Here is a 12201-nt window from a genome sequence, read left to right on the forward strand (position 1 = left end):
AATGTACATAAAATTATCAAGACAGGTAAACAATTTATTTTTTCCACAATACATCCCATTCATTTGTTAGTATTTATTAGAGGAATAGAAGAAGATAAAAAGAGAAATGAATTTAGTCTCCTTGTTAGTAGTTACGCTATCGGATATTTTGTAACACTGGGTAAAAGATCAAAGGTTTTCATATCAAATCCTTCATCTAAACCGAGGAAAGCTTACTGAACAGATGTGAAGTTAAAAGTTTTGCTATAGTCTTTTACTTGTAGGCAATACCTACCTTTCGAAACTTTGTTGCCTTATTCAGGAACTTCTCTCACTGAATAAAATAACTGGGATCATGATTTTGCTACGCCTATCTACACAGGTAGGCACCGTATATTATTCATTCTTTCAGAACAAACACTCGTCTTCTATGATGACTTACCAAAGAATGTCATGCAGTCAGACGTTGATGAAAGACAGTACGAAAAACATTATTTTAGCTTGCCGACAGATTTTCTTGCCGAACGTGCCATGGTACTTGGTTTTAAGGTACTGCTAGCTGCCTTATGTTCGAGATCTGAGTAAAATGTACACTCATTAGTGCGTGTGTTACTGTCTTAAAAAATAAAAAATAAAACGTTACACGTAGTAATATCATCATTGCTGTTACTGTAGAGAATAGAGTTCTCTTTTACTGTATATATAATTTACTTACCTCTGGAGATACCCGGAGGTCCATATACAGGAGCTGCAACACTGGAACATCGAAAAAAACCTTGGGTTAGACATAGCCTACAGACTACGTTTAAGGTAATGCACTGAAGGTTTGGTGGAAAGATAATGGTACGAACTGTGTGACGTTGGACCAGAGTACGAACAGAAGAATTTTGTATGACGTGATGTGCAATCACTCGTTCTTAAGGAGAATGTCTGTGTAGCTGTAAGAGAGATCCTGATGGCTCTAATCTTATCAGGTTAAATAAATCAGTGAAATATTATGAAATAAACACTCATGCTCATAAATTAAGGATAATGCTGATACATGGTGAAACAACGCTGTAGTGGGCGGTTTGCGGGTTTAAATCACCTCGGGGTATGACCATGCGGTGCATTTCACCTGCGGTCGTCGCACGGTGGCGCTGGCAGCAATCCACATACGCAGAGGTGTGTTGGTGCATGTCAGAGTACGGTTCAGCGAGTAAGTGTGCAGACGTGCTAATGGTGATTATGTGTTGAAAATGGCTCAAAGAACACATATTGATGACGTTACGGCCGGCCGAGGTGGCCGTGCGGTTCTGGCGCTGCAGTCCGGAACCGCGGGACTGCTACGGTCGCAGGTTCGAATCCTGCCTCGGGCATGGGTGTGTGTGATGTCCTTGGGTTAGTTAGGTTTAAGTAGTTCTAAGTTCTAGGGGACTTATGACCTAAGATGTTGAGTCCCATAGTGCTCAGAGCCATTTTTTGATGACGTTACGTGGGTGGGTGGGGGGGGGGGGGTAGAATTCTGGGGCGACTGGAGGCTGGTCAAACACAACGGGTCACAGGATGGGCCATCCGTGTGCCACAAAGTGTGATCTCAAGATTATGGCAACGATTCCAGCAGATAGGAAACGTGTCCAGGCGCTACAGTACGGGACGTCCACAGCGTACAACACCATAAGAAGACCGATGTCTCACCATCAGTGCTCGCAGACGGCCACGGAGTACTGCAGGTAGCCTTGTTCGGTACCTTACCGCAGCCACTGGAACAGTTATCTCCAGGCACACAGACTAAAGACGACTGAACAGACATGGTTTATTCGCCCGGAGACTTGCAAGGTGCGTTCCACTGACCCCTGCTCACAGGAGAGCCCGTGAAGCCTGGTGTCAAGAACACAGTACATGGTCATTGGAACAGTGGTCCCAGGTTACGTTCACGGACGACTCCAGGTATTGTCTGAACAGTGATTCTCGCCGGGTTTTTATCTAGCGTGAACCAGGAGCCAGATACCAACCCCTTAATGTCCTTGAAAGGGACCTGTATGGAGGTCGTGGTTTGATGGCGTGGCGTGGGATTATGATTGATGCACGTACACCCCTGCATGTCTTTGACAGAGGAACTGTAACAGGTAAGGTGTATCGGGACGTAATTTTGCACCAGTATGTCCGCCTTTACAGGGGTGCAATGGGTCCCACCTTCCTCCTGATGGATGATAATGCACGGCCCCACCGAGCTGTCATCGTGAAGGAGTACCTTGAAACAGAAGATATCAGGCGAATGGAGTGGCCTGCCTGTTGTCCAGACCTAAACCCCATCGATGCTCTCGGTCGACGTATCGCTGCACGTCTTCAAACCCCTAGGACACTTCAGGAGCAAGAATGGGAGGCTATACCCCAGTAGCTGCTCGACCACCTGATCCAGAGTATGCCAACCCGTTGTGCGGCCTGTGTACGTGTGCATGGTGATCATATCACATATTGATGTCGGGGTACATGCGCAGGAAACAGTGGCGTTTTGTGGCACATGTGTTTTGGGACGGTTTTCTCAACTTATCACTGATACCGTGGACTTACAAATCTGTGTCGTCTGTGTTCCCTATGTGCCTATGCTGTTAGCGCCAGTTTTGTGTAGTGCCATGTTGTGTGGCACCATATTCCGCAATTATCCTTAATTTATGATGGTTCAAATGGGTCTGAGCACTATGCGACTTAACTTCTGAGGTCATCAGTCGCCTAGAACTTAGAACTAATTAAAGCCGGCCGAAGTGGCCGTGCGGTTAAAGGCGCTGCAGTCTGGAACCGCAAGACCGCTACGGTCGCAGGTTCGAATCCTGCCTCGGGCATGGATGTTTGTGATGTCCTTAGGTTAGTTAGGTTTAACTAGTTCTAAGTTCAAGGGGACTAATGACCTCAGCAGTTGAGTCGCATAGTGCTCAGAGCCATTTGAACCATTTGAACTAATTAAACCTAACTAACCTAAGGACATCACATACATCCATGCCCGAGGCAGGATTCGAACCTGCGACCGTAGGGGTCGCTCGGCTCCAGACTGTAGCGCCTAGAACCGCACGGCCCCTTAATTTATGAGCATGAGTGTATAAGCTGGTCAGGTGTCTGGCAAGCAGGGTGAGGCGCTGCAGTGTTAAGACTCTGGTCTCCTGGTCTTGAGAACGGGGATTCAAATTTCCGTCCTGCAATCCACATTTTCTGTGCTTTCTCCAAACCACTAAATACAACAGCCGGGAGAGTTTCATTGAATGAGGCATAGCTTACTTCCTTTCCCAATCCTCTTCCATCTAGGCTGGTGCAAACTACGAAATGTACGGTTCAGCACGTAGGTACGATTAATGGCGGAATACGGATGGCTATAAACCAATAAAAAAGTGTTAGACGTTAGAATCGGTTCGCCCTCAGTTTGTACAGATTCTTTATGTGACATTCACATACTTCGGGCAATTTGTAATTTCTGTGTCTTCAAACGACACTTTCTGAGAATGTGATAAAGAAAAAAGTGCGCTGTGTTTCAGAAATGCATTCAACTACACATTTCCATGAAAGCCCGATTAAGCAAGTTCACTTGGCGAAGGAAGGTAACGTCACATAGCTGCCAGTAATAATAATTCAGTGTGGCTCAAAAGTCTGATGCATGTCTTCCAATTGGACGCTACGTCGTCCATTTCCCTGTCTCAAACCAACCCCAATAATCGTACACGGGAAATGAGACTACGTTCTAATGTGGAATCTGAACTGCTAGCCGTTCCTGAAAAATCTTCACATCATTGAGAAGTGAAGGACAAACCCAATCTTCAATATTTCATGGTCCGAGCTAGATTCAATCCTGCAACCTTTCGGTTTCCAGGCATGCGCTTAACCACTACCCTCCAGGTCCGACATCACTACGAATGAGACCATGCCTTGCGAAGACATGAGAGTCAGCATAACGTGAAATCTAAAAGAATCAATAAAATGATGCGGTTAAAGCTCACACTAAACAGAAAACTGGACAAAAGCTGTACCATAGCCGTCAACTGTTTTCTTTCGTATAAAGTTGTCAAAGTAATTACCATTAAGAGAGAACCTGATTCAATCAACACACAATAATTGACGAAGTATTATATATTAGAGTTCGCTCATTTGTGATTTCTGCTACCTGTAGAGTATCCAATGTAGTGTGGCTTCCTAATGTAGCCTCAGCGCGACTTCACACTTCATTGCATTATGTAGGCCTCATGTGACCGTGTATTGAACGTTATGGGCTGTACAGTTTTCAGACTTATGTGCCATCGGCAGATTTCAACGTTTTAGTCATTATCAAACAACATTCAGACGTAACATACACTCCTGGAAATTGAAATAAGAACACCGTGAATTCATTGTCCCAGGAAGGGGAAACTTTATTGACACATTCCTGGGGTCAGATACATCACATGATCACACTGACAGAACCACAGGCACATAGACACAGGCAACAGAGCATGCACAATGTCGGCACTAGTACAGTGTATATCCACCTTTCGCAGCAATGCAGGCTGCTATTCTCCCATGGAGACGGTCGTACAGATGCTGGATGTAGTCCTGTGGAACGGCTTGCCATGCCATTTCCACCTGGCGCCTCAGTTGGACCAGCGTTCGTGCTGGACGTGCAGACCGCGTGAGACGACGCTTCATCCAGTCCCAAACATGCTCAATGGGGGACAGATCCGGAGATCTTGCTGGCCAGGGTAGTTGACTTACACCTTCTAGAGCACGTTGGGTGGCACGGGATACATGCGGACGTGCATTGTCCTGTTGGAACAGCAAGTTCCCTTGCCGGTCTAGGAATGGTAGAACGATGGGTTCGATGACGGTTTGGATGTACCGTGCACTATTCAGTGTCCCCTCGACGATCACCAGTGGTGTACGGCCAGTGTAGGAGATCGCTCCCCACACCATGATGCCGGGTGTTGGCCCTGTGTGCCTCGGTCGTATGCAGTCCTGATTGTGGCGCTCACCTGCACGGCGCCAAACACGCATACGACCATCATTGGCACCAAGGCACAAGCGACTCTCATCGCTGAAGACGACACGTCTCCATTCGTCCCTCCATTCACGCCTGTCGCGACACCACTGGAGGCGGGCTGCACGATGTTGGGGCGTGAGCGGAAGACGGCCTAACGGTGTGCGGGACCGTAGCCCAACTTCATGGAGACGGTTGCGAATGGTCCTCGCCGATACCCCAGGAGCAGCGGTGTCCCTAATTTGCTGGGAAGTGGCGGTGCGGTCCCCTACGGCACTGCGTAGGATCCTACGGTCTTGGCGTGCATCCGTGCGTCGCTGCGGTCCGGTCCCAGGTCGACGGGCACGTGCACCTTCCGCCGACCACTGGCGACAACATCGATGTACTGTGGAGACCTCACGCCCCACGTGTCGAGCAATTCGGCGGTACGTCCACCCGGCCTCCCGCATGCCCACTATACGCCCTCGCTCAAAGTCCGTCAACTGCACATACGGTTCACGTCCACGCTGTCGCGGCATGCTACCAGTGTTAAAGACTGCGATGGAGCTCCGTATGCCACGGCAAACTGGCTGACGCTGACGGCGGCGGTGCACAAATGCTGCGCAGCTAGCGCCATTCGACGGCCAACACCGCGGTTCCTGGTGTGTCCGCTGTGCCGTGCGTGTGATCATTGCTTGTACAGCCCTCTCGCAGTGTCCGGAGCAAGTATGGTGGGTCTGACACACAGGTGTCAATGTGTTCTTTTTTCCATTTCCAGGAGTGTATAACAACACATATAGAATGCAAATCGATCCACCAGCTCAGTTGTGGACCACGTTATAAACATCAACGTGATATAAAGAGGATAATTTTGATGTTGATTGATGAAATATAAGTTCTCAGTAATCACGTTAGTGTTTATTGAAAGTGACTCAACATATGGGCTGGTGGATTGATTTGCATCACGTTACAAACAGGATATCTGAATGGATATATACTATTATCTTCCATAAAGCACTTTAGAAGTACCTCACGAATGAAACATGATTCTTCTCACTGTAAGATAGATGAACTTTTTTGAGCTGTTAGCTAAAATCAGATTCCTGTACAATCTCCTATCGGGATTTATTAGCCGATCACGGTTGTCATTACGCACTATTCTGGTCTTATGTTAGGTATTATCTCTGTTAGAGCCAGTACTTGTCCTTCAAACAATTTGTCAGTTGTCATTGATAATATTCCATTTTAGCCTTCTTGCTAGGGAAAATTTCTAGCGCTGCCTTGAACCGCTCTTGAGTAGTCTACCTGGTAGTCAAATTCACTATAGACTCAGGTGGCAAAGGTCATGGGATAGCGATATGCACATAGACAGATGGCGGTACTATCGCGTACACAAGGTACAAAAGGGAAGTGCATTGGCGAAGCTGTCATTTGTACTCAGGAAATTCACGTGAAATGGTTTACGAAGTGATTAGGGCCGCACTATGGGAATTAACAGACTATGAATGCGGAATGGTAGTTGTAACTAGATGCGTGAGACATTCAGTTCCTATAATCGTTAGAGAATTTGATATTCCGAGACCCACAGTGTCAAGAATGTGTTGAGAGTACGAAATTGCATTACCTCTCACCACGCACATCACATTGGCCGACGGCTTTCACTTAACGACGGAGAGCAACGGCGTTTGCGTAGAGTTGTCAGTACTATCAAGACATCGCCTGCTGCGCCTGTCCTCGGCTGATCACCATATCGGTTGGACCCTAGGCGGCTAGAAAACAGTGGGCTGGTCAGATGAGTCCCGATTTCAGTTGGCAAAAGCTGATGGCAGGGTTGGAGTGTGGTGCAGACTCCACGAATCCATGGACCGAAGTTGACAACAAGGCACTGTGCAAGCTGGCGGTAGCTCCACAATGGCATGGACTGTGTTTGCATGGAATGAACTCGGTCCTCTGCTCCAACTGAACGGATCATTGATTGAAAATGGTTATGCTCGGCTCTTTGCAACAATTCATGGAGTTCACGTTCCCAGACAACGATGGAAATTTTATGGTTGATAATGAGGCATGTCAACGAATCACAGTTGTTCGCGATTGGTTTACAAGAACTTTCTGGACAATTCGAGCTAATGAATTGGCCACCTAGATCGCCCGACATGAATTCCATCGAACTTCCATACATAATCGAGAGACCGAGTGAGGTGGCGCAGTGGTTAGCACACTGGACTCGCACTCGGGAGGACGACGGTTCAATTCCGCGTCCGGCCATCCTGATTTAGCTTTCCCGTGATTTCCCTAAATTCCTCGAGGCAAATGCCGGGATGGTTTCTTTGAAACGGCACGACCGACTTCCTTCCTCGTCCTTCCCTAATCCAATGAGACTGATAACCTCGCAGTCTGGTCTCCTCCACCAAAAACAACCCCAACCCCAACCCATAATCGAGAGGTCGGCTAGTGCACAAAATTCTGCACCGGCAACGCTTTAGCAATTATATGTGGCTGTAGAGGCAGGCTGGCTCAATATCTCTGTAGGGGACTTCCACCGACTTGTTGAGTGCATGCTACGTTGAGTTGTTGCACTATACCGGGCAGGACAAAAGGAAATCCGACACAATATTAGGAGGCATAAATGACAAGTACGTGGTCATTCCATTTGTAATTTAGTGGAGCTCAGACATACGTTGTGAGCAGTCGTCCATACTGTGACGTCGTGTTACATTGAGATGCTGAGGGACATCCTCGCAGCAAAAACTGGTATCAGTGACTGACTGTCCGCTGTAGGTCCTGGGGCAATCGGCGATAGTATTCTAGTGTGTAACCCGTGTGTAATCATTTTAAAGACGGCAGCCACCATATTATTATTCCTTCTAGAGCCTTGGTGGAGTAGGTGGTATTGCTTTAAGTAAAAGTTTTGACGAAATATTAACGGAAAGAGTAACTACAAACACACTGAAGCGTACCTATAAATAAGTTTTTGCAAAGAATGTAATACTTTCTAGCACGCCTTTATTACAAGTCCGGACACCATTAGTGTCGAAGCTCGATAATGTACGGAAGTTACATGATTCAACTAGAAGCCTTACAGCTGGCTTCAAAACACATCGTGTGCTTTCGACCACCTTTCTTGAGGCGTAACTACTGACTTATTTTTATGAAATGATTTCCACTAGGTATGCCTTGCTTGACAATATCGTATCTAACTGCTTCGCACAAATATCCACAAGCGCATCACACGCCAGATAACACTGCGAACACCCACATTCTCGTTCTATAGCTCCACTGGACTCAGTTATTTATGCTAAGGCTGTGTACGACACTGCTCAGGCTGGCCGGGTGAGATGGTACAGTGGTTAGCACATTGTACTCTCCTTCCGAAATAGCGAGGATCAAATCCCGTCTTGCAATGCAGGTTTCTGTTTCCAGTCTGTAAACAGATTAAGATGAATGGCGGACTGGTTTGCGTTTGAAAAGGTCACGGCAGTTTTACTGCCTCATTCTCGTACTCTCCAAGCTTGTACTCTCTCTCTTTAATGACGTTGTTGTCAACGGGACGATAAACACTAATCTTCCTACCTTCCGAACCAGTAATAACGCTTGTGTGTGGCAGTTCCGAGAACATCTCACTTAACTTGTGTCCTCTATCGTAGTGCAAGTTAAAACATTATGCTTAGAGGATAACACTAACAAAGGGAACATTCCCACGTGTAAATACGAGACTTAAATAAAACCCGGCGAACATGCAGAAGGTAGAAACAGTGCAGCAAATATTATTTCGTTCTTCTGAACAATGATATATAAAAAAGTGTTTCATAAAGAAGTTGGTATGTAATTGACGTTCTTGAAAACAGTATAATCAGCTTCTGCAATAAATTGAAATATTGCAAAGCATCCCAGCGCCATTAATTAATTTTGAAAAATGAAAACAAGAAGCTTCCACGCCACATCCATCCATGTGTAATAAAACTGGTTTTCAGAATATCATTTCGGGAAAATAATCTGTGCACCATGCGCTGTCGGAGTATTTTCGACACACCCAATTCAAATATCTAAATGTTCATTATTATTCTAGTTATCTGTCTTACTTACCTTGTTTTATGTTTTAAATTGTTATTTTACGTTTTAATTCACGTTTTTTTGTTTACTATTTCACATATGAGTATTTTGTTGAATGAAAAGAACAATTTACTCGTTAATATGATACAGAATCATTACAATAATTATCTGCAAAGAAATGGTTAAAACGCAAAGCTTTTTACACCGTGTACATAAAATAAACAAAATTTCTTCACATAATACACAAGACGGGCAACACAATAATAAAAAAAAATTCAGCAGGTTTCTCAAATTGTGGCTAGCGATCCTCTAAATATCCTGAATTGTAAAAGACATATTTTGGGAAATAGGAAAACCTTGACGAAGCGAGATGTTATGTACTAGTGACTGCAGCTTGATTATATTGCTTCTCAAGTGGAGACGAACATAGTCATTCAGCAGAACTAGATCTACAAATCTTCCCACGAAGTTCTCCCAGCATCGATATCTATATGTCCAACCTTTACCGTCGAGTCTTTTGGGATGACCAGATGAAAGAGTTCCTTGTCCTCAGATAGGACGCTCAAAACGGTTTTTCACAATCATCACTCCAAGAGTCTAACGATAACACAGATTTTTCTCCCGTGCTGGCAAAGAAAACTAGTGTCAAGTATCCTTTGCCGTCGTCAGACGTTAAAGTGCCAGATTTTCATACTGCCACAAGAAAATTTGGGGCTTCAAAAAGAAATTCTTGAACCCTCAGTCCAAACTCTCCATTAGACTTTTTAAAACCATGAAAAGGATGGTGGTCTGTAAGAAAAAATGCGTTTTGAGTTTCTTACCTGAGGATAAGGAACTTATTAAGCTGGTGATCCTAAAAGGATCGACAGGTTAGGTATAGTTGGTGACAGAATTTGCGAGACCCCTCGCCTCATCGTCATGCTGAACTACATAGTTATACTGTATGTTAACACAGGATAACAGGAGTGGCTGAGCGGTTCTAGGCGCTACAGTCTGGAACCGCGCGACCGCTACAGTCGCAGGTTCGAATCCTGCCTCGGGCATGGATGTGTGTGATGTCCTTAGGTTAGTTAGGTTTAAGTAGTTCTGAGTTCTAGGGGACTGATGACCTCAGAAGTTAAGTCCCATAGTGCTCAGAGCCATTTGAACCATTTTTTTTGATAACATGTAAGCAAATGCAAGGCTGTCAAATATTCTCTACAGAAGTGAAGTCGAAAAGCTATCCGAACACTGTTTCAGGTAATGCAGAGACTATATTGCTGCTGATTTATTTATCAATTACATTTATTTGCTTTGTTCAACAAACTGATGAAAAATAGTTATTTAGTATGAATTGCACTAATATAAATGAATTACAACTTATCACTGTAACGTCATGAACAAAGATTTTAGCAAAACGAAGTATCCCAAATTGTCACGAATTAGCAGGATAATAAGCCCTTTCGGCTTGGAAACGGTCTGTCTATACATTCAGACCAAAGTAATACCGAAGTTGCGTTAGAGGACTACCACGAAAGTATGCAAACGTAGCAGTAAGCGTAGATACTTAAAACAAAATCCAGTTAACAAATCATTCAGTGCCACAATTACGTCAGTACAATTGACAGAAGCAGAAAAAGCAGGCACAAACAAATGTTCAGCTAAGTAAGTTTTTCACTTTTAGACATGCGGGGTACAGGATCAAGGTAGGGAGAAAACGTACGGGAGAGAACTTGTCTTAGGATTTCTTTACTGACTGTCGATATGTCTGCTAGTGACACTTTTACAGAGGAGGTTAAAATCTTGTCTCCATCGAGGTTAGAACTTAAAATTAACGCACTCTTGCGCTTGAAGGGCGAAACCTTTACAGTTAAATTAGTATACAACTGTGTCAAACAGGCTCCCTTGTTGTCACAATGATGACCGAGACAGAATTCGCAGCGTAAGTAAATGGCGAAGTAATCTGCATTTTCTGTTGGAAAGAGCTTCCTGGACTCAGATCCATAAATCTGCCACCTCTATATGAAGGGCTTATTTCAATATTGGTACAAGTCCATTATCTCCACTTTCCTGGCTATAATGCTTCTGAAATTAATGATCCAAACTAACAGAAAGAAAGGTTCATCTCTAGCAAGAAGCTATATGCTTGAACATTTCTGGTATCTCAACTGCAGATTTTTCAGGGCTCATTTAACTTTAGGACACTGTATCTCAAAATGAACAAAAATGGACTTGTACCGCTATTGAAATAACCCTTCATATAATCTATTAACTGAGAATTATTCGGATTATTTCATCTAAATGACAATAAAATATCGAACGAATTTCCCAGGATAGTTCTGTACCAAACCAGGAAGTAAATCGACGGTCACATATTTGCCACACATGATCTACAATGTTGCCAATTCTCCACCAGACTAGCGACAGGCATAAAACGCTTACTCAGCCAGTGTGAATCTTGAGCCGCCTGTCACAGGGGAGGTCCACCCATCAAAGACGCAGTATCGTCAGCTGCCACGGCATTGACTGGAAGGGTGAATACATACTCTAGGCCAATAAGTTTTATTCGTATTTCTGTAACTATGATTTGGGCCTCAAGCGTAGTTACGAATAATATCTAGGTGCACCGACTGCAACACGAACATCATAAATAAAGACCAGGGAAATTTTTTTTTATCGTTTGCCGTACGTTTTCTATTTTATCCCTTAAGCAAACTGGCCGTGCTCTGTTTCTGGCAATGAAATATTGCTAGAACACCATGTTTCCTGCATGGGTTTCGGGTTACATAAGCCATTTCCCGAGACTATATCGTACAAGGAGGAGTCGCAATAGGTCGCCCTTTGACACAGTCGATACTTCGCTTAGTGAAGCAGGCCGGAAATACAGGTACACTTATTTCGTATTAGGTGCCAATATTCAATAGTTTTCGGGAAAGTGTCAATCAAAGTTTGGACGCTACTGCATCTGTAGGCACTCATGGCTTTTCAGCTAGCAAGTTGCTAGGGCAGGGACTAGCAGCATAGCTTCGAATTTTCGTACTCCATGTTAAAATTGATTTTTTATGATTTTTTTATTGTTGTCATGGAAGTATGTGAGATTAATGACATCAATATTTCTATGAAATCGAGAAACACAATCGAATTAATTACAAAATCAATCATCATTTTCAGATATTGTTAAAATTAGATGTTATTATCACAAATGTTACAGCCGGCCGGGATGGCCGAGTGGTTATAGG

General features: G+C 44.4%; 1 protein-coding gene across 1 annotated transcript in view; it reads right to left on the reverse strand.

The window, feature by feature from the left end:
• The window catches only part of LOC124789008 (synaptic vesicular amine transporter-like), a 135042-nt gene that overhangs the window by 58430 nt on the left and 64411 nt on the right, over nt 1-12201 (reverse strand). Inside the window, exon 6 of the mRNA XM_047256295.1 lies at nt 695-735. Coding sequence (XP_047112251.1) covers nt 695-735 — 41 coding nt within the window. The remainder of the gene's footprint in view (nt 1-694; nt 736-12201) is intronic.

This window comes from Schistocerca piceifrons, chromosome 3, assembly GCF_021461385.2.
Source record: "Schistocerca piceifrons isolate TAMUIC-IGC-003096 chromosome 3, iqSchPice1.1, whole genome shotgun sequence".
NCBI classification, from domain to species: Eukaryota; Metazoa; Arthropoda; class Insecta; order Orthoptera; family Acrididae; genus Schistocerca; species Schistocerca piceifrons.